The sequence below is a fragment of the Misgurnus anguillicaudatus genome, chromosome 25 (genome assembly GCF_027580225.2).
Source record: "Misgurnus anguillicaudatus chromosome 25, ASM2758022v2, whole genome shotgun sequence".
In the NCBI taxonomy this organism is placed as follows: Eukaryota; Metazoa; Chordata; class Actinopteri; order Cypriniformes; family Cobitidae; genus Misgurnus; species Misgurnus anguillicaudatus.
In genome coordinates, this window is record NC_073361.2 from 30,289,004 (window position 1) to 30,311,335 (window position 22,332).

General features: G+C 35.6%; 3 protein-coding genes across 4 annotated transcripts; 2 read left to right on the plus strand and 1 right to left on the minus strand.

Moving 5' to 3' along the window:
* Positions 1-1,418: 1,418 nt before the first annotated feature.
* tsr3 (TSR3 ribosome maturation factor) lies at positions 1,419-3,554 on the minus strand. The gene is made up of 6 exons (XM_055182437.2): positions 3,045-3,554; positions 2,755-2,962; positions 2,418-2,611; positions 2,110-2,277; positions 1,880-1,934; positions 1,419-1,736 (listed from the first exon to the last, which is right to left on the minus strand). Exons 1-6 carry the CDS (start codon positions 3,163-3,165, stop codon positions 1,619-1,621), a joined length of 864 nt encoding a protein of 287 aa, XP_055038412.2. The 5' UTR covers positions 3,166-3,554; the 3' UTR covers positions 1,419-1,618.
* Positions 3,555-3,719: 165 nt separating this feature from the next.
* gnptg (N-acetylglucosamine-1-phosphate transferase subunit gamma) lies at positions 3,720-7,086 on the plus strand. 2 transcript variants are annotated; one of them, XM_073864169.1, is made up of 10 exons: positions 3,720-3,978; positions 4,148-4,197; positions 4,282-4,409; positions 4,664-4,747; positions 4,848-4,941; positions 6,058-6,172; positions 6,258-6,340; positions 6,420-6,545; positions 6,621-6,702; positions 6,819-7,086. In XM_073864169.1, exons 1-10 carry the CDS (start codon positions 3,930-3,932, stop codon positions 6,926-6,928), a joined length of 921 nt encoding a protein of 306 aa, XP_073720270.1. In that variant the 5' UTR covers positions 3,720-3,929; the 3' UTR covers positions 6,929-7,086. The 2 variants fall into 2 exon arrangements, with proteins under 2 accessions (XP_073720270.1, XP_073720271.1); XM_073864170.1 differs by having other exon boundaries at positions 3,726-3,978; positions 6,837-7,086.
* An 8,246-nt stretch (positions 7,087-15,332) lies between these two features.
* sbk1 (SH3 domain binding kinase 1) lies at positions 15,333-22,055 on the plus strand. Its single transcript, XM_055182725.2, has 4 exons — positions 15,333-15,765; positions 18,014-18,198; positions 18,375-18,577; positions 21,020-22,055. The coding sequence occupies exons 1-4, from the start codon at positions 15,725-15,727 to the stop codon at positions 21,791-21,793; spliced, it is 1,203 nt and encodes a 400-aa protein (XP_055038700.1). The 5' UTR covers positions 15,333-15,724; the 3' UTR covers positions 21,794-22,055.
* Positions 22,056-22,332: the final 277 nt, after the last annotated feature.

Sequence of the window (22,332 nt, forward strand, 5' to 3'; positions counted from 1 at the left end):
CAACCCAATAACTTAGTTTTGGTAAACCATTCTCCACAAGCATTTTTGCACACACCTACAAAGTGACAAATTTACCTTGTTATAATACATTATCTATCTGATATTTTGAGCTAAAACTTCACATGTGTACATGGGGACAGCAAAAATTTATTTGACATCTTAATAAAGTCTTGTGAAATGTCCCCTTTAAAGTTTTTGCCCCCCAGCCCCAAGAATAGATTAATTTTGAATTTTACTGCTAAAATACAATAAAATTTTACATGTATTAATCATTTAATTTCATTGTATATATCATGCATTACCATAAATAACTTTGTAATAACTAAAAAATACAAAGTTTGTAAAACGTACCTTTATAAAAGTTTATGAGCAAATGTCAACCTTTTCATAAAAAATAATGTTTTTACCAAAAGTTTTTAACCGTACTAATATCTCAGATGTCAATATTTAGTGGCTTAAATGTTTTCAAACATTTATGCCATGTTTACATTAATGCGAATTACTTTTGCCACGTTTATGCCTTTCATTTAAATGAAAGGGTAAACATGGCAAGAGTAATGCATTTTAAAACGTAAACGCATCAGTGTAAACATGGCCTAAGTGCAGCTTTCAGAATTGTCACATCCATAAACTTAAATGTGCAGAATTAAAATAAAATACATTTATTTGTTCATTGAAGAACCGTCCCTTCTCCATTTGTTTGGTATTAATGCTTCACAGAATTCATACAAAGTAGGCTATGTTGTCTCCCAAAAACGTGTTATTTTTTAGAAAATAGCACATTTATTTCCCTTATATAAAATAGAAAACAGAAATATAGACTTATATTTTTTTCTAATGTCTGGACTATCATCAGTGGTTTAGGAAAAAATAAACTGATGGTTCAATATATTGGTAATAAATAAATTCTCTTAGAATTTATTTAGAATGTCACTCCATTATGCTGGAATTGCTCATATTGGAGTTGTTTAGATCAAAGTACAGTAATTACATGTATACTATATTTATCATCTGATACCATCTCTGCACCAAATAACTCCAAAATTTTGTAAAGTGTTTACATCTCATCAAGGTTTATATTTAGTTTAGATCAAATAACAGTGGTACAAGATCACTTATTCGTAGTAAATTCTGGCTATTTTTCTCTTAAACTGATGTTTTTTCTGTTGAATACTCTGAACAAACATTATGCTCAATGAGCCCAAATTTATGTTCACAGGCAAACACTTTTTTAAATGAGGCTTTTTTAATTACACATGCAGATTTAAAGATGGTTTGTAAATAAAGCCCTGGGCACAAACCGACACCTTGCAAACTAAACTCAAACACCATTTAAATATTTATTTTGACATTTAATTATCTGTGGAAAGAACAGTCAATATTTATTGCTATTAAAATATAATTACAGTGCAAAAACATCCTTTTCATACAAAGAGTTTATTTTTGCACCATGATCAAAAATGCATATATTTTTAACACGCAAACATTCACAAAATAGAAGTTTGCCTTTGTCACACAGAGGTCAATGTCTGAGTGCTGACTGAATCTGACCAGTGAATCAGATTACTGAATCAGTGACATCACGCTTTCTCTGATCGTTCGTTATAAGGTTAGAAATTCAAGACTCCTGATCACTTCCATCTTCATCGTCTGCTTCTTTACTCTTCTTGTCTTCCTCCTCCTCTTCATCATCATCATCTTCCTCTGATGTCTCATCACTGTCACACTCCTCAGCTCTGAGTGTACACACAACACAAACACACACAGAAATTACTTTTATTTTAAACTAGGCCAACTTCTCAGGTCATTAGTTTTACAGGATTTTAAACATGTTAAAGGGATTAAAACATAAGTTCACAGAATTTAAAATTATTCTTACTGGACTGGTCTGTTGAGGTTAACAAAGTCTCTGCCTGAATCCACATCAAAAGGATCTAAAACACACACACAAAATTAATATTTGTAAAGCTATTTCATTTTAAAGACAGCTGAAGTGATGACATATTTTTGTGTAGGCAAAACCCAAAAACAAGTTTAATGAGTTTTTGGTTAAAGCCTTAAATAAGATCTTTATTTTAAGCACATTTGACCTGTCCTGTTGGGTCATACCTATATCTTCTTCCTGTGGGGTGGAGGTGAGAAACTCTTTCTCCACAGCCAGCAGCTCCTCTTCTGATTGGCTGGAAGCATAACGCTCTAGAAGAGTCTTATTCAACTCCAAAAATCCCAATCCCCATTTGAATTTCCTTAGCAGAAGCACAGCAAGGTCACGAAATCCTGACGTTCGATCACATAAACATACACAGACTCATCAATATCCATCATGTATCTGCTTTTTAGGGTTGTCATTGAAAAACAACACTGACTGACTGTATTTGGAGATACAAAACCCTTAAAAGCTAAAATGAGCTGCTTACCCACAATGCAGAAGGTGGCGGCATATGCCTCAACACAGGACAGCTTGCATGGTTTACCATAGTTTACAGGATTTGCTGCGACCAAGTAAGGTAAAAGCCTGGGATGTGAGCCAATCATTTTGCTGAAGGGTGTGTCTTCAAGACGTGCCCATGAACAGTCAATCACGGCTAGTCCACACTGAGCCACAATCTCCCTGAAGAATATCAAAAATGTTATACATGTGATGCATTTGTGCTGCTAGGCTGGGCTTTGAGATCTTCAGATCCCGAGTTGCCTGTCTGTGTGGTGTTTTATCATTTTATAGTGTGATTAGATTGGATAAAGAGTCTGACACACCTGTCTGCAGGTGTTACGTATTTGGTACCCATTGGGCTCAGTATTAGGCCATTGAAGCGTTGGTTAAGTCGCAGGCAGCGTACAAAACCCTTCCTGGCCAGTTTACGCCCCGTACAGCGTTTAGGGTCACAGTGACCCAGTTCCCACATGGCTAGTGGACAGGGCAATTTTACACCTCCAGCAGCCCCTGATTCTGCATCCTCACTGGCTGGAAATACACAAACTCACATGTCAAACAAACCTGATCACAATTGAATGCATAACAATTTCATTAATGGAACACAACAAACCCTGCAGAACTTCATGCATCTCCTCTGTAAAAGTCTCTAGAGATTTTCCCTTCATCTTGTGTCTCGTGTCTTTACCCTTGTGAACCGGTCGATCCCCTTTACATTGCTTTTTCCGCCCCATGTCTAAATTCCACCTTGTTTATAGGAATTATGAAAACGTTTCATAAGTACGTATTCGCTTTTTTGCAGTGCCCTGTATTATACACCAACCGACCACTTTGTTGTACTTAACATGTTGTATTTACTTCGCGATTTACATCATACATTTAAAGTTTTATGTGCTTTCTATATCAAGTCTAAGATTTATTCTGCAACGCACGTTCTTCCATGTGAGGCTAAACACAGTGACGTAATAAAAAATGGCTGATAACTAAACACAAAATAGATTTATATGCTTATGTTATATAATTATTTATACTGTGACGATTAAATATTAGATCATAAAGAATATTTCTAGCTATACGTTTTAAAGTTAAATAACAGACACTCGAATGATGTATAAAATAACGACGGAAGAAGACTTTTATTTTAGAAAAAATACACCCCGGAAATAGCCGTAATATTTTGTTTACTGTCATCGCCGCTTTTTCTACATGCGTCAAAGGTTCTATACGTTTTCCTTTGTGTTTTATTTAATCAATAAATAGATATGTATAACTAGATTGAATATACATTTATCTAGTCAATATTTTTTTGTCAGACAGTTTAGTTTAGTGCGATAATATTTACATTTTATCATCATCCGGTACGTCAAACATAAAATCTTTATTAGCTGTGTTCTTCCTATCATCTGTACTGTCACATGAACAACAGAGGAAGAGATACAGAGCAATGTAGTTTTTAGTTTTAAAACCTCGATTTGAAGAGTTTGAGTGTGTTGAAGAGATGGATTGTGGATATTTAAAATGTTGTATGGTGTGTTTGACAGCGTTGGGTAAGTTAACTTTTACCTAACTGGGTCTTGTTTTATTGTATTTCATGAATGCTGTTGTATGTTATGCTGTTTTGCACACTGAACAGAGTTTCCAAAGACTTCTCTTATTTATTCACTTATTGTTTATTGTTTGTTTTTTTAATATTAAAAATGTTTTTTTATGTTTTAGTGGTTGTCACATCGGGAGGGAAGATGAAGATAGTGGAGGAGCCAAATACATTTGGGTGAGTTTTCCAACAAACCATGTTTTGAAAAACCAAATACCAGATGACAGCAGTTCTTTCTGTTTCTACTCTGTTTTTTTTTGGGCTAAATAATCAGTTTGTGGCTCAGAGTAATCGACTTCAGGCAAGAGTTAACCCGTCTCCTGTGTCTGGACCGCAACATCTGCACAGACTTGCAGGAAGATGCTACAACCTCATTGAAGCCACGTCAGTAGGACATCTAACACTATATTTCAACAATATTTGAATGTAGAGAATTCAAAGCGCTCCGTTCATAGGGTCGCTTGTCAATGATGTCATGTCTGGGTTATCCATATTGTGCCTTAAAAAGAAGCGTATTTATGTAAATCAGGTTATTACACACGCACACTTTAAATGCTATAGTTTGTCTTTTACGGTATTAGGTTTGGATTTTACACTTTCTAAAATCTTCAAATAAGAGCCTTTATTTCTTTTTACAGATATAAATATGTGTTCTGTCCATTTCATAATGTTACCCAACATGAGCAGAGTTTCAGATGGAACGCATACAGCGGTATACTTGGGTAATGATCATTAACAAAACATGTGTCTTAAAAACATTATGATTCTTCCATTAAACAAGCTCTTTAGTATTCAAAATGATTGTGTCTGGTCTGTGTGCAGTATTTGGCAGGAATGGGAGATTCAGAATAACACGTTTACCGGCATGTGGATGCGAGAGGGAGATGCATGCGGAAACAAAAACAGACAGACCAAGGTACAATAAGCTTTCATACTGTATGTGTTCTTATACTAACACAATTTTAAAGGAATAGTTGATGAAAATTATCCCATATTTTATACACCAGTAGTTCTCAAACTTTTTCGGCGTGCGGCCCGAAAAACAAAACTTTTAAAGTAGTTTAAAAGTGTAGTTTAATTACAGAGAGTTTATGATAAATTAAAGGTATAGCGGAGGATTTTCTCGAATTTTAGAAAAGAACCGCCTTCTCCACTTTTTAAAAAAATGCAATTGCACAACACTACTGATTGACAACTAGGAGGACCAATAGTCTTGATGATCCACCCGGAAACAGAAAATCCTCCACAATACCTTTAATGTATTTTTTTAAATGTCATTAAACTGGGGCTCCCCGTCACTATCTCAGGGCCCCCCAGGGGTCCACGGCCCCCAGTTTGAGAACCACTGTTATACACTCTTTGTGTATACATTTTCATATACACCAATTGTCGGTGTACATAACTTTTTTTTCTTTCAGTCAAACACAGAGTTATAATGGCATTGGATAGTGCCCCATATTTAAAGCTTCAAAAAGCACATCAAAATCTATTAAAAATTGATCCATACAGTTATTAAATGTTTTCTGAGGTGAAGTGATGGGTTTTTTTTGTAACGATGGTCTTACTAAAACTCACTGCTTAGGGCACTATCCAATGCCATTTTAAAGCTGAAAAGAGCCAGGATATTATTTAATATAACTCCGACTATGTTTGGCTAAATGAAGAAAGTCATACACTTCAAAAAATTATTTTCAAGAAAAAATTGTATTAGTATTTTTGCTTACCCCATTGGGATTTTTTTTTTTTGCTTGTTTTGTGCACAAAATCACTTAAATTTGGTCTAAACCTTAGACATATTTTATTGGGTCATTTTGCTTATCAAGAAAAAGCATCTTAATTTAAGATTTTAAATACTAAGAATGTTTTTTCTTCTAGGATGGCTTGAGGGTGAGTAAAATATAGGCTAATTTTCTTTTTTGGGGTAAACTGTTCCTTTAAGTAGACTGTAGATTGCATGTATTGTGAATGCAGCATCTGTGTGTATAATCTTGCTGTGAACAATGAACTCATTTTTTATTTTTTTACATTGTAGGTGCTGATGGTCTGTGGTGGAAGCAGTAAACTAGTGAGTGTGTCTGAACCGCAGACTTGCATTTACCTGATTACATTTGAAACTCCACTAGTGTGTCATTCTCACTCTCTTTTAGGTGGGTAATATAACCTGTTTTATATTATATGGCAGTGTACTTAGGACAGTGGTGTTGAGTTTTAAGTCTGGTTGTGGGTTTGTAGTTTATCCGGTATTGACTGAGAAGTTGCAGAAGGAGTGGGATGAGATCGAGCAAGCTCGATATGACGAACTGATCACAGAACAGGTGACAGTACACAGACAGCTGTCATCATTACACTGCACAATGCACCTAAGGCAATACTAACATGTGTGTGTGTGTTTAGGGTTATAATAAGCTGCTAAAGGAGCTGTTTGAAGAGGCCGGTCTTCTGAAAAGAGCTCAACAGCAGAAGAAACCAGACGAGAGCATCACATCTCTCACACATCACAACCTGGAGGAGTGCACACAGGTCAGAAATACCCATGTACCATGATCTGTGTTTGGCTTTAGCAAACAGTACATATTTTGTTTATTCTGTGTTTAGGACTTTGAAAAACAACGAGCTGAAATTGAACGACTACGCACACTTCTCACACAGCATAACATCTCCTATGAGACAACCACAGGTGAGACACAAACCCACTCTCTTCTCACAATACTGGGAAGCTTGAACATTATGTCCTGTGAGAACATTATGTAACACTTATAAACAAAACAGTACACTAGTCCTGACGGAAAATAGTGCTCGCTTCTCTTTCAGAAAGAACACAGGACCGGGGCAGTCTGAACCGCTCACAAGTCCAGAACCAGCACCTCCGCGGTGACGCTGGCTTCATCGCTAACCTGAACTGAAATGTCATGCGGTATTCCAGAAAACCAGATTCCCAGGAATCAAATTGAACTAAACATATAATCAGGAAAATACTGTGAGATTATGGAATTTAATGTTTTTAAGTTGATTCAGTCCAAACTGACAATGTTTTGTGACAAATAAAGGTTTTATGACAGGACAGTGTCTGCCATCAGTACTGAAACGGTGAAGTGTGGATTTTAACAATACCTTACAATTACACGACACAGTTTATTGTACAGCGACAGAAGTAATCCATTGATTAAGCAGGTCCAGTCAAGGGCATCTCCAAAGTATCATAATGAAATATGCACTGCAAAAAATTATTTTCAAGAAAAAAATTTTTAGTATTTTTGTCTTGTTTTCAGTAAAAATATGTAAAAATTCTTAAATTAAGATGCTTTTTCTTGATGAGCAAAACGACCCAGGAAAATAAGTTTAGTTTTTTTTACCAAAATATTAAATATAAGTGATTTTGTGCATAAAACAAGCAAAAAAATCTTTGTCAATGGGGTAAGCAAAAAAATCTTGAAAATTTTTCTTAAACACTAAATTCAAGAAAAATTAGCTTACCCCGTTTTTTTTATACACAAAATCACTTAGATTTGATGTTTTTGTTCTAAAAACTGGACTAATTTTCTTGGGTCATTATAATTGTTAGTATTTGTTAGAAAACAATGCTATTGTATAAACTTATTCATCCAGTATTCATGATAAAATAATAAAATATCGATATCATAATACATAATAAGTAACAGGAGAATGATTTAAAGAAGACATATCATTAAAATTAGATGTTTTTTTCATGTTTAAGTGCTATAATTGGATCCCCAGTGCTTCTATCGACCTAGAAAATGTGAAAAAGAACAACCCATTAACTTAGTTTTGGTAAACCACTCTCTGAAAGCATGTGAAAAAATAGGTAATTGAAATTTGGCTCCCCTTGTGATGTCATAAGAGGATAATACTGGCGCTTAATCTGCGCTATCCAACCACAGCACTGCCATTTAGTGCAGAGATCTGCTCATTTGCATTATAAAGGGCACACCCAAAAATGGCAATTTTAACATGTTATAATAAATTCTGTATGTGGTATTTTCAGCCCAGTCACACGAAATTATGTACCTATAGTCATATTTTTTCCATACTGTCACGAATATCTGCGTTTTTTCGTGATTGTATCACGCATTTCTGTTTATGTGTCATTGTCACGTATTGGTTACTCAACTGTTTTGGCCTGTTTTCTTAGTATTTTCACTTCGATTTAGGGTTAGATTTACATAAAATGACATCCTTATCTAAACCCAACTCTAACCCTAATGCCAGGGACAATGTTTTTAAATTTAGAAAATATAAAAAATGTGACATCCTAATGCAAACACCAAATCTAATCCTAAACCGAAGTGAAAATGGTTTGAAAATAGGAAAAAGCAGCTGAGTAACCAATACGTGACAATGACACATAAACCGAAAAACTGAAATACAATCACCAAAAACCGCGGAAATTCGTTACAGTATCACGAAAAAGAATAAAAAAATTACGTGACTAATTTTGTGAGACTGGGTAGGGTATTTTGAGCTAAAACTTCACATACGCACTCTGGGGACACCAAAGACTTATTTGATGTCTTAAAAAGTCTTGTGAAATGTCCCCTTTAAAACCAATCATTTGTCTTTCTGTACCACCAGATGGCAGCATCCTAAATGCATCTTTCTCTATTTACTTCATTTCATTTTGAATAAATAAGCCAAGTGTCCATTACCACATAGACCTCCAGCGACAACCATCAGATCAGATTAGACCCTTAAAGGAATAGTTCGCCTAAAAGCTAAAACTTTGTCATTAGTTACTCACGTTCATGTCTTTGTTCTTCGGAACACAAATGCAGAAAAAAAAGATTTGTGTTACTGACTGCCTCAGTCACCATCCACTCCCATAGTAAACCTTTCGAGCTTTGAATTAATTTAACACTTTAGGTGTTAAATAACTAAACTCGACTTGATATATATTTTAAGTGTCCTGAAGACATTAAATCCTCTACTTTCTTGCTGTGGATATCAGTGTTGTTATACATGTCGACAACAGCTCAGACACCGAATGTGCACTGAAAGAGAGACAGATCATCACAATTTTGTATGCCTTCGAGACACTAAAAACCCCGGCATGAGTTGAGTTATTGTTTAACACTTTTGGGTCATTTTTAAGCTTGATGAGGTGGTCACCATCCACTCCCATAGTAACTAAAAACACAAAAAATCTGCGTTTTGGTTCTGAAGATCAAAAAAAGACATTAGGATCAAACAACACGAGGCTGAGTAATCAATTACAATGTTTTCGTTTTGGGTGAACTGTCCCTTTAAGAAGTCACTGAGGCATAGGCAGCCGTGTTCCCCTCGACACTCAATAAGTTGTAATAACTGAGAATGTTCTGTCTGCTGAGACACCAAACAGCTTGTTAGAAGCAAAACCGAGCAGAGGAGACTGAAAAAAAAATCGAAATCCTGTAACACAGAGACGGTCTAGACCACCAGCTAGCGATGTGTGTGTGATGCTTTTCTATGCTAAATTTGTCGCTGTGGTGATGGGGTATTGTGGTGGTTGCCAGGGTAAACGTGGTTGCTGGGGTGTTCTTAGCGTGTTGCTATGCAGTTGATAAATTAGGATGTTCTAGGTGGTTGCTATGGTTCCTTCAATAAGTCTAAAGCTGGAGATATAAATCTGATTACTTGGAAAAATAAACACAGCACTTCTGAATGAGACAGAAATTTGATGAATCGCTCATGTCCGATGTTATGCATCATTAAATACTTACACGGAAAAAAATGACTTTCTTACTTAGTATTTTTGTCTTGTTTCAGTCAAAATATCTCAATTCTTAAATTAAGATGTATTTTCTTGATGAGCAAAATGACCTAGGAAAATATAAAATGTACGCCAATTTGGTGCTTTAAACAAGCGAAAAAATTTGCCAATGGAATAAGAAACATTTTCTTGAAATAAATTTACTTTTTTCATAAACACTTAAAGGAACAGTATGTAAGAAATGTATATCAATTAATATGAATCAATAAAATGTCTCTTATATGTCACTAGACATTAAGAAATAATTTTCATTTCAAATATCACTGACAACAGTGGTTTAGCCAGGATATTGTCATTTAAAAAGTGGAGTTGCAGCCCTCAACTGATGTTTATGTTGTCATTTTGTGTATTGGCCACCAGTTGTGTGATTGCAGTACCAGTTTTGGCCACTTAAATTTAATATTTTTGGTCTAGACTTATTTTCCTAGGTCATTTTGCTTATCAAAAAAATACATCTTATTTTAAGAATTTTTAGATATTTTAACTGGAAAAAAATACAAAAATACTTTGTAAACTTTGCAGTGTACAAAGTTTAAAATCTCACATTTATTTATTTAGCATTTTTTCAATGATTCATTGCTTCAAAGCAGCTTAAAAAAATAAATAAACACAGAAAAATATAAAATATATAGTGGATATAATAGAATATAGTATTATTGAAAATTTTAATGTATATACTTTATCATATATCAGACATGTAGTCAATAAATATAACACTGCAAAAAATGATTTTCTTACTTAGTATTTTGTCTTGTTTTCAGTAAAAATATCTAAAAATTCTTAAATCAAGATGCATCTTCTTGATAAGCAAAAGGATTTAAGAAAATAAATCTAGTTTTTTGAAAATATATATATAGAATTTAAGTGAATATGTGCTTAAAACAAGCAAAATAATCTGTCAATGGGGTAAGAAAATGTTTCTAGATTTTATTCTTGAATTAAGTGTTAAAGAAAAAGTAAACTTATTTCAAGATTTTTTTCGTGCTTGTTTTATGCACAAATTCACTTGAATATGATATTTTTGGTCCAAAAACTAGATTTATTTTCTTAGGTCATTTTGCTGATCAAGAGAATGCTTCTTAATTTAGGAACTTTTAGATATTTGTACTGAAAACAAGACAAAAATACTAAGTAAGAAAGTCATTTTTTGTGGTGAATAAATAACAGGCGTCGTATTAAACTACACTGCAAAAAATGATTTTCAAGAAAAAAAATTGTAGTATTTTTTGTCTTGTTTTCAGTAAAAATAACTAAAAATTCTTAAATTAAAATGCTTTTTCTTGATGAGCAAAACGACCCAAGAAAATAAGTCTAGTTTTAAGACCAAAAATATTCAATTTAAGTAATTTTTGCATAAAACAAGCAAAAAAATCTGCCAATGGGCTCAATGTAAGAAAAATGTAAGAAAAATTTGCTTACCCCATTGGCAATTTTTATTTGCTTGTTTTATGTACAAAATCACTTAAATTTGATATTTTTGGTCTAAAAACTATAGACTTATTTTCTTGGGTCGTTTGCTCATCAAGAAAAAGCATCCATATTTAAGAATTTTTAGATATTTTTACTGAAAACAAGACAAAAATACTAAGAAATTTTGTCTTGAAAATCATTTTTTGCAGTGTAGGGCAGGCATGCATTTCTATCTTACATGAAGATGGCCCTTAAAATAAATAAAAAAAACAATTACATAAGAGCAAAAGTATGACATTACATAAGGAATATGCAATAATAACATGAAAAGGATAAAGAAATGAAATCAACATTATTAAGTGCTCCCCAGCACCACCCACCTAAAACCACAACAGTGACGTTTTTAAGAATGTAGCCGGACCTACAAGAAATGTTTTATAAAAAATCGACAAAACCCTAAACTAAGCTAATATCAGATGTTTCCTAATAAGTAAAGCAAGTGGAAGATGCTTCTGATAATTTGAAGGAGCGACAGCTTTTGATGTCAAAGAAAAGTCTTTTAGAAGCATAACAACTATTTCAAGTCTCATAGGATGTGCACAACTCCAGATGGGGCATTTGTGATCTGTGAGAGAGAAAGAGTGACCTTATTTCAAAACTCAAGAGAGACAATTCCTGCCTGCTGGGCATCCGCTTTCAATGACGCACTGAAAGGGTGCAACGGGTCTGGGATATTTATATCACGGTTTTATACGTTAGATCATCATTCATTTAAGAATTGCAGATGACTCATAAAAGTCATTTAATGCTGTTCCTGTAGCTCAGCTGGTTGTGTTAACCATTGCAAAGGGTTGTGTTTGATTTCCATGCAACACGCATACTGATCAAATGTATGCCTTAAAGGGATAGTTCACTAAAAAATGAAAATTATGTAAGTTCTCAAGTTTTTAAAAACCCTATAAATTTCTTCATCTTGAGGGTGATACATTTTTTTTTTCATTTTGTTAAATGCACCATAAGACACTTTGAAAGGAAAGCATCTGCCGAATGCATGAATGTAAATGTTGTTTTACTACTGCACACAGTTTGGATGTAAATGAGCGAAAATGTGCAAAGATGATAAAATGTTAAGCAGAAAGGTGTAAGTGTTGAAGCTGCCATCCTGTGCTCAAGGTTTTGTGGCAGCCATGATGGATGTGATCTTCAGACGCTGTCACTCAAACCTCGGGTGGGTAATTACGTCGTGGTCTAATTATATCTAAACAAAAAACAGTGATGACATTCAGCATGAAATCTGTGAAGTTCACATTCAAACGCTATTTGTTTGATGTACAGAGGCTGTTATTTGTGGTGGAGGACACCCAGGAGATCAAGAAGGTAACAGTATGAACAATTATTGACAATTGCTTAGCGAGCGACTACTGAGCGGCATTTTACAGCATCACGGGAGATGTTGACTGAAGGCTTTTCCCAAAGGTGAACAACTTAATCATGCTCCCTGACTCTCTTAAGATTTTTTAAGACATCACCACACATATTCAAATCCCACAATGCATTGCAGTGAGCCGCATGCAAAATGAATCAAAGTAGGATGTGCTGATAAAAGCGTTTCTAGATGCTTTGTATTGTTAGGCTTGCATGGATTCACAACGTGCTGTTGAAATGTATTGTTGGGTATATGTGTCGTCTTGGTGCATGTGTTTGTTTCAGATTTGTCATGATGCTACTTATGTAGGCAGTTGGCTGTGAAGTTGCTGGGTTTTTTGTAGGGCCGAGCTGATGCTGGGCACTCTCGTTCTCGCCAGGAAAGGCAGAAAGGCAATTGAGTGCTTCTCAAATAATCAGCGAATCACAAATATCCTCATTCATAAAGCCGTTGATGAGCTCAGCTGAGTGTGGAAGAGGTCTTTCGCTTTTCAGCAAATGCCATTTTCTGGACAATATACAGAATCCTGACTGCATGTATACAGTATGGCCTATTCCTTCAGATGTTTGATAAAGATTAATTCAGCGTTCCTGTTCCGGCTCTTAATATTATATTGCGTTAAGATGAGTAAAATAATAATTATTTTGATAGCCAAATTAAATATATAAAAGATATACCTGTATAAAGTGAAAAAAAGGACAAAACTGTTCAACCAGTACAGCAACCCATACAGCAAAAAAATAATTTCTTTAGCCAAAAATATGCTAAATACATTCTGTAGAAAGTAAAGCTTACTTAAATATATTTTTGAATTTGAAAATATATTTAGTTTTAACCTTCACATATTAGCATATACACTCACCTAAAGGATTATTAGGAACACCTGTTTAATTTCTCATTAAAGCAACACTAAAAACGTATTGCTGTTTGCTCCCCCTACAGGTTAGAAGTGTAATTGTTCATTACTACTGTCGTAAATAATGCAGCATAGCTGGCTCTGATTGGATTATAGGTCGGCCGTAAAGCAAGTTTTTGTAGTTTTCACTCGAACTACAGGACCACTACCCGACGGTTGGAAACTTCTTTAGTGCAGTTTTGGCCGATAGAGAGCTGCAAAGCGAATGTGAAAATGCCATTCACCATGTTTTGAGTGGATGAACGACTGAAACTTTTTTGGAAACGTTATTTTAAGGTAAAAAAAACTCTTTGGTGTTGCTTTAATGCAGTGCTTCTCAAATAGTGGGGCGGGACCCCCGGGGGGGCTCGAAGCGACACCAGGGGGGGCGCGCAAGACCCCGGGGAAAATACTTTTTCAGGTCACTTAAAGACATTACACCCCAATCACGCTGATAAGCCGCTTGAGTTTTTATTATTATTTATTGATTATATTTAATAACATTTTTCAGTATCAAATGGTCAAAAAATATTATACTTTAAATAAGGATTGTTTTTTTTTCAGGCAAATTGATGCATTTTAAGTCTTTTTTGTTACAGACTAAAAAACAATGTTAATAAAGTTATTCTTTGTTTGTCTATTTTTGTGTTTTCTTTAATGTTAATAAGGATACAATGTTTTGCAGATGTGTCATTTTATAGACAAATTATACTATTTACAGTGGCGGCGGAGAGTTGGGGGGCGCGAAATGTTTACTTCCCCCTAGGGGGGGGGGGGGGGTGACAGAAAATAATTGAGAAGCACTGCTTTAATGCAATGGTGTGGGGGATGTTTTCTTGGCACACTTTAGGCCCCTTAGTGCCAATTGGGCATCGTTTAAATGCCACAGCCGACCTGAGCATTGTTTCTGACCATGTCCATCCCTTTACAACCACCATGTCCTCTGATAGCTACTTCCAGCAGGATAATGCACCATGTCACAACGCTCAAATCATTTCAAATTGGTTTCTTGAACATGACAATGAGTTCACTGTACTAAAATGGCCCCCACAGTCACCAGATCTCAACCCAAAAGAGCATCTTTGGGATGTGGTGGAACGGGAGCTTCATGCCCTGGATGCGCATCCCACAAATCTCCATCAACTGCAAGATGCTATCCTATCAATATGGGCCAACATTTCTAAAGAAAGCTTTCAGCACCTTGTCGAATCAATGCCACATAGAAATAAGGCAATTCTGATGGCGAAAGGTGGTCAAACACAGTATTAGTATGGTGTTCCTAATAAACCTTTAGGTGAGTGTATTTCAAAATGTATTTCAGGGACAACAAATACATTTCTAATTTTACAACCCATAGGGCAAAAAATATATTTTCCTTTGTATAAAATATATGAGTATGTATAAAATATAAAATGATAAGTATATTTTTGCACTATTTTTGAAAATAAATTACATTTTAATCTTTCCAATCCTGTTTTGCAGGTTTGTGAAAAGGTTTCCTTCCAATGCAACCTGAATATAAATGCTTTAATATGCTCATCCTGAGATTAACCAAGCATAACATGTCAAGACTCGTGTGTGTGGTGTGAATTAAACTCCAGAGCAACCCAAACACTGCGCGCGCACGCTCGCGCGCACTCTTATTGTCCTTCTCTGAACCTGAATAAATTATGGGATGCACTTGGCACTGGGTCTCTGCCATCACATGAATGAGAGAATGGCTTTGGATGAGCGGGACCCTGGATACTGCGAGACAGATACGATCATATCAACATCCAGCAGCGGAAACGCAACGAAGTAGGTCATTCTCTCTCTCTCTCTCTCTCTCTCTCTCTCTCTCTCTCTCTCTCTCTCTCTCTCTCTCTCTCTCTCTCTCTCCCGCGCGCGCGCACATTCACACAAACACACATTGTTCATCACAGACTCTGGCCGCGCGCACTGAGCACAGCATCTTTCCGGAGCGCACAAGGAACCAGAAAGGGAAACCACAAAAGGATCTTTTATTCAGGATGTTAAAGAAAAGCTGAGGATGTAGAGCAATGCTGAGTGTTTTTTGTTTAAGGGAGCATTGATTCAGCTATCTCCAGTGACCCGAGTGTTTATATAAGTCATTGTTTGTTTATTATAAATGATGTTTAGTAGATAAGAAATGAATTCATCATAGCCTAATTATCAGAGAGCAGAAATCTGGACGCAGCGTTTGGATGCAGGAACATGAGGACACGAGACAGCAGGGCACCGGCAGGTGAGTTCAGTAGCATCTCTGATGGCTTTTTTTCATCACAGTGTCAAATTCAACCCTGACATCTGTATTGATTTGTTTGGTTTAAAGATGCTGACCAAAAGAGACTTCTTATTCTGTTCTTATTATTATTTTTTGCATTATTTATTTATGCAAATTTCATTGTTTGCATTTCTATAAAGCATAAAAAGTGTTGCACTAAAAAGAGAAAACTATGTAAGAAATTGTAGGTAAATAAATTCATTTATATCTTAAATTAATATTATGCATTTGTCAGATGGTTACATTCAAAGTGTGAACTGTACAGCGATTGAACCCATGACCTTTGCATTGATAATGCAATTTTCTTCCAGCTGTGATGCAGGAACACTGACAAAAATGCAATAAAATGTGAATTTTCACAGCACTGCAAAAATGGCTTTTTTGCTTAGCATTTTTGTATTGTTTTCAGCAAAGATATCTAAAAATTCTTAAATTAAGATGTCTTTTTCTGATAAGCAAAATGACCTATAGGAAAATAAGTCTAGTTTTTAGACAGAATATATAAAATATAAGTGAATTTGTGCTTAAAACAAACAGAAATTGATTTTCTTGAAATAAGTGTTTATGAAAAATGTAAACTTGCAAGAAAATTTTTCTTATTCCATTGGCAGATTTTTTTTTGTTTTTTTGCTTGTTTTAAGCACAAATTTGCTTAAAATATTTTTATTATATTTTTATTATATTTATTATATATTATATTTTTTGTCTAAAAACTTGACTTATTTTCTTAGGTTATTTTGCTTATCAAGAAAATACATCTTAATTTAAGAATTTTTAGATATTTTTACTGAAAACAAGACAAAAATATTAAGAAAGTTATTTTTTGCAGTGAGTATGTTCAGTTTGTGTCCAATACGTGAATATGTGGCTATTTTGGAAATTAAAAATTTTGAAGATATTTTACAATGGAAATCCAGGGTCAAAGGTCATTTTCAGATCTTGTTAAGAACTTAGGATCGGCATGGAAAAGATTGTTTTAAGTTGGCAATGAATTCTGAATAAACAATAACACATCTACATTGCAAAAAATGATTTTCAAGAAAAAAATGAGTTGTATTTTTGACTTGTTTTCAGTAAAAATATTTTAAAATTCTTAAATTAAGATGCTTTTTTTGATGAGCTAAACAACCCAAGAAAATAAGTCTAGTTTTTAGACCAAAAATATCACATTTAAGTAATTTTGTCCATAAAACAAGCAAAAAAATGGGGTGAACAAAAAATCTTGAACATTTTTCTTAAACACTAAATTCAAGAAACATTCAAGAAAAATGTGCTTACCCCATTGGCAGAAAATGCACAAAATCACTTACATTTGATATTTTTGGTCTAAAATCTAGACTTATTTTCTTGGGTCTTTTTGCTCATCAAGAAAAAGCATCTTAATTTAAGTATTTTTAGATATTTTTACTGAAAACAAGACAAAAATACTAAGAATTCTTTTGCTTGAAAATCATTTTTTTGCAGCGCAATACTGATAAATATGTAGCTACATGGTGTTCAAATTAGAAATTTTGAAGATATTTTACAATGAAAATCCAGGGTCAAAGGTCATTTTTCAGATCTTGTTAAGAACTTAGGGTCAGCGAGGAAGAGATTGTTTTAAGTTGGCAATGAATTCTGAATAAACAATAATACATCTCTGATGCATCTACAGTATGTGAAGTAAAACAAACAGACATTTAATGCACAGTCTGATTAGTTTTAATTGGTTCACGGTAAGCAGGGACTGGGAGAAAGACTGGTGATGCAATGTAAAACTGCATGATATCAAGCAAAAGCAGTCAATGACCTCTAGAGAAAATGGAGCACTTTCTTATTTATTTCTCAGTCAGGGGCTAAACTGGAGCTTCGGCACCCACAGCTTTCAGGGCGGTCTCCTAAACACAAACATTTTAATCTGAGACAGCCACTGTTGTTGCTGTTCTCTACATAACACGGTTGGTTAGATGAGGGTCTTGTTTCTCCATGATGCTCTGCACGCTGTCACTACGCATGATGCTGAAAACTTGACGCCTCATTCTAGGTCAGTGGTTTGTTCCCGTGAGCTTTCTTAGACATCAGGACTGTGATTTAGCTTGTGTCCTTACTAAAATAATTTGAAGGTTGAACTGCTGAAACATCACCAAAATGAAGCAATGCAGAGTAATGCAAGAAAAGGAGAACATGCACATGTGTTCGTCACATTATTGTTTATTTGCACTTCTTTCAGTGCCCAGGTTGGGGTCCTCCCAGCGGGGCGAGGCAGCAGTGTGGGCGGGGCCCCTGTCGAGGACATGCAGGCGCTGTCAATCACTTCTCTGTCCGCCTCCGAAGTCGAGCAAGAATTCGAGCTGATTGGTCCTCTGGGCAAGGGCACCTACGGCAAAGTCGACCTGGTTTTGCATCGGAAACAGGGTGAGATTGCATGAATCTGATATAAAGTTTGCAGGTTCAAACCTCAATAAGTGTGATTGATAAATTTCCACCATTGTGTCCTTAGGCAAGTCAGACAAATTCTCTTAAAAGTGAAATAATTGACATGTTTGTATGTATTGAAGGTGTCTTATCCTAGTTTATTGTGTGTGTTTCAGGCACTAAACTGGCTCTGAAGTACGTGAATAAGAACAAAACAAAACTGCGCAGTTTTCTGCGTGAATACAGTCTGACGGCTGCTCTGAGCTGCAGTCCGTTCATCATCAAAGTGTTGAATGTTCTGTTTGAGACAGAAGAGAGTTATGTGTTTGGTCAGGAGTATGCACCTGCGGGAGACCTGTTTGACATCATCCCACCTCAGGTATGATGTCATCAACATTACAAATGAGTTTAGTTGCAAAATGAGATAACTCTGTTTTTTCAATTTTTTAGAAATCTTGTTTTTTGGTTGTGCATTCCAATTAATATCAATTAATGATATATAAATTAATAATAATCAATACAGCTAAGTAGCACCATAAAACAAAATAATAACATGATAACATAATAATAAACATGTTTTGACAAAAATGTTAAAAACTGAGTTATCTCGTTTTGCAACGAAACTCTTCAAATATCTAAACATTCACTCATGTGACCTCACAACTATTATTATGTCACAGGAATATGAACAAATTAATATATTTCTTACGAATATATTAATAAATTAATAAAATCCTAAAAAAATTGTGAAAAATACTAAGATATTTTTGAAATTATATGAGCGTATCAAAATTGTAAAATGTGTTTAAAGCTTACCTTTCCACGATTCACAACAATAAGCTTATAAAAATTTGATCTGTCAGGTTTAATTTCATAAAAAATATATTTAATATATATAATTTTTTTATTACATGTTAAAGCAACACTATGTAGTTTCCATGTAAAAATGACTTACAGCTCCCCCATGTGGTTGAAAAGCGCAACAGTGCCTGGTATCAGAGACTCTTCTGCAGGCAGGGGGAGGGGCGGGGCTGTGTTTCCTACCCTCCACCGCCACTTTCAGAGTGTGCATGTAGCAGCTAGGAGGCTGCTCAGGTTGCAGCAACAGTACAAGTTGTCCAGTTAAAAGTTGTTCTATCACTGAAATAATTTTAGAGACATTATTTAATGGTAAAAAAACTACATAGTGTTGCTTTAATAAAAGTACTTAGAGTAACCTGCAGTTTTATGTTTCAGACAGAGATGGCGATAGAGAGGCAAAATTACACATTGTAGCTTTAATGATTTGTAAAAAAAATCTCAGCTTTTGTCTGGATTAAGTGCAAATAAGTTAACAGATGTAAGCTTAAGCCAAAGAAATGTACCCTACATGACCCAAATCACTTTTTACCCAAACCCGAGGTGCATAAATATTTTTTTAAAAGAAAGACCAAACCCGAGAAAAACATGAGAAAATTAGACTTGAGTCCGACCAAGTGGCATTTTTTTCCCCAACTGGACCTGAATGTAAACAGCACTGACGTGTGTGCAGTCTGCAGCCCTGCACGCACCAGTCAGACAGAAAGAAACCCCAGTGGCCCCGCAACCAATTTGGCCCCCTGCTCCATTTATTTTCATTTGTTATCTGACGACGACCCCAGGTTAACCTCTAAAATGTGCATTTAAAATTGATTGACAGGTCTGGCTCAATGAAAATAAACCTACCGCCAGCCACACAATGTTGGAAGCATTGGAAAAGGATTTGATACACACACGCTAGATAGTTTGGGTCATCTCTGGTCCATTTGGCAAAAATTTGTTTTAAATTACCAGAGACCGCTAATATTATACCCGACCCGTGTCCGAGGCACACATGAAGCTTTTAGAACCAAACCCGGTCGGATCACTGCAAAAATTGACTTTCTTACTTAGTATTTTTGTCTTGTTATTAGTAAAAATAAAATTAAGGTGTATTTTCTTGATGAGCAAAATGACCTAGGAAAATAAGTCTAGTTTTTAGACAAAAAAAAAAAAACGTGTGCTTAAAACAAGCAAAAAAATCTGCCAATTGAATAAGGAAAAATTCTTAAAATTAAGTGTTTATGAAAAAAGTAAACTTGTTTCAAGAAAATTTTTCTTATTCCATTGGCAGATTTTTTTGCTTGTTTTAAGCACTAATTTACTTAAAGATTATATGTGATTTTGCTCATCAAAAAAATAATGTTTAATTTAAGAATTTTAGATATTTTTTCTGAAAACAAGACAAAAATACTTAGTAAGAACATCATTTTTTGCAGTGGTCTCAAGTTGGACCTTGAATTTTCAAATCTACACTTCAAAAAATTATTTTCAAGAAAAAAAATCTTAGTATTCTTGTCTTGTTTTCGGTAAAAATATAAAAAGATTCTTGGATTAGGATGCCTTTTCTTGATGAGCGGAGCGACCCAAGAAAATAAGTCTAGTTTTTGGACCAAAAATATCAAATTTAAGTGATTTTGTGCATAAAACAAGCAAAAAATCTGCCAACGGGGTAAGCAAAAAAATCTTGACATTTTTTGAAACACTAAATAAAGAAAAAAACTAACTTTTGGTCTAAGAACTATATACTTGTTTTCTTGGGTTGTTTTGCTCATCAGGGAAAAGCATCTTAATTTAAGAATTTTTTGATATTTTTACTGAAAACAAGACAAAAATACTAAGAATTTTTTTCTTGAAAATCATTTTTTGCAAGTGGACCCGTGAAGACCTCTAGCTTGTTGAAAACCTCATTTTTTGTTATCAACTCTCATTATCCACTGACCTCATCCTAACTGTGTCTTTGTGTTTCTCCATCCCACCTCAGTCTGGTTTGCCAGAAGAAATGGTCAAGCGCTGTGTTCAACAGCTGGGTTTGGCTCTGGACTTTATGCATAGCAAGAGTCTCGTCCATCGGGACGTGAAGCCAGAAAACGTTCTCCTCTTCGATCGCGAGTGTCGACGTGTGAAATTGGCTGATTTGGGAATGACACGGCGGACGGGCAGCAGAATAAAGCGGATCAGCGGCACAATCCCCTACACCGCGGCTGAGGTGTGCCAGGCCTCCGTATCGGAGGGCATTATAGTGGCGACGACCCAGGATGTCTGGGCATTTGGAGTTTTGCTGTTTTGCATGCTTACGGGAAACTTTCCTTGGGAGGCTGCGTTGCCTAGCGACGCATTTTTTGCAGAATTCCAGCGTTGGCAGCGAGGGGCGTGTCCACCCGGCGTCGTGCCATCCCAATGGAGGCGCTTTTCTGATGATGCGCTACGTATGTTCGGCCGGCTGTTGGCGTTGGAGCCGGAGCGTCGCTGTGGGGTCAAAGAGGTGTTTTACTTTCTGAAATACGATCTGCTGAATCATCAACGCCGTAGAGCTTCCTGCAGGGCATCTAGGGGAGGTTCCAGCCGTTGCTCCACCCACAGACACGCAGACCCCTCCCCTCCTTCAGGTACTGCCTGTCTACGCCCCACCCCCCTCAAACGTAGCATCTTGTCCGAGCCGCATTCTTCACGGGAGGAATCTTCCAAAAGCCCATCACCGAATCGACAAGACAAGAGTAAAGTGATGATGACCACGCCCATTGAAATTTGCGTATGAAGCCAATGGAGTCACAGCTTATTAAAGCCTATGTGTCTCACGGTGATGACCTGAGGTTTTTCAAAGGAAAAAGTGGCAATATTACTTCCAACGTCTATTGGGAAAACAGGTTTGCGTAAGGACAGCAGCCTGATGGGAGAACTATTATAAAACTTTGGTTACTTTGGACGGATCTATACAAAACTTTTCATGAATTTTCCCCTTTAAAAAATTTACCTCATGACAAACTTCATACTAAAATTTACCCTCATGTCATTCCAAACCTGTGTGACTTTCTTTCTTCCATTGAAGACAAGTGCAGAAATATTGCAGAATGCTGTTTTCCAGACTGCCAAGGAAAAAATGACCCTGAAGTCAGAAAGTACTCTGGACATATGCACTGTTTTTGTGGGTCTATTTTGTCTCATGTGGAGCTCGATCATTCTGCAATATTTCATATTTGGTGTCTTTATAAATTCATAAGGGTTTGAAGTGACCTGGTGGGAAATTTTAATTTGGGATGGAATGTGCTGCTTTCCCACTTTCCAGGTTATTATAAA

Coding starts and splice junctions, on each gene's coding strand:
- sbk1 (XM_055182725.2), top strand. CDS start 15,725: ATGCAGGAACATGAGGACACGAGACAGCAGGGCACCGGCAG. Junction 18,199..18,374: donor GGTTTTGCATCGGAAACAGG/GTGAGATTGCAT, acceptor TGTGTGTTTCAG/GCACTAAACTGGCTCTGAAG. Junction 18,578..21,019: donor TTGACATCATCCCACCTCAG/GTATGATGTCAT, acceptor ATCCCACCTCAG/TCTGGTTTGCCAGAAGAAAT.
- gnptg (XM_073864169.1), top strand. CDS start 3,930: ATGGATTGTGGATATTTAAAATGTTGTATGGTGTGTTTGACAGCGTTG. Junction 4,410..4,663: donor TACAACCTCATTGAAGCCAC/GTCAGTAGGACA, acceptor TTCTTTTTACAG/ATATAAATATGTGTTCTGTC. Junction 6,173..6,257: donor TCATTCTCACTCTCTTTTAG/GTGGGTAATATA, acceptor GTGGGTTTGTAG/TTTATCCGGTATTGACTGAG.
- tsr3 (XM_055182437.2), bottom strand. CDS start 3,165: ATGGGGCGGAAAAAGCAATGTAAAGGGGATCGACCGGTTCACAAGGGT. Junction 2,963..3,044: donor GATGCATGAAGTTCTGCAGG/GTTTGTTGTGTT, acceptor GTGTATTTCCAG/CCAGTGAGGATGCAGAATCA. Junction 1,935..2,109: donor CCCACAGGAAGAAGATATAG/GTATGACCCAAC, acceptor TGTGTGTTTTAG/ATCCTTTTGATGTGGATTCA.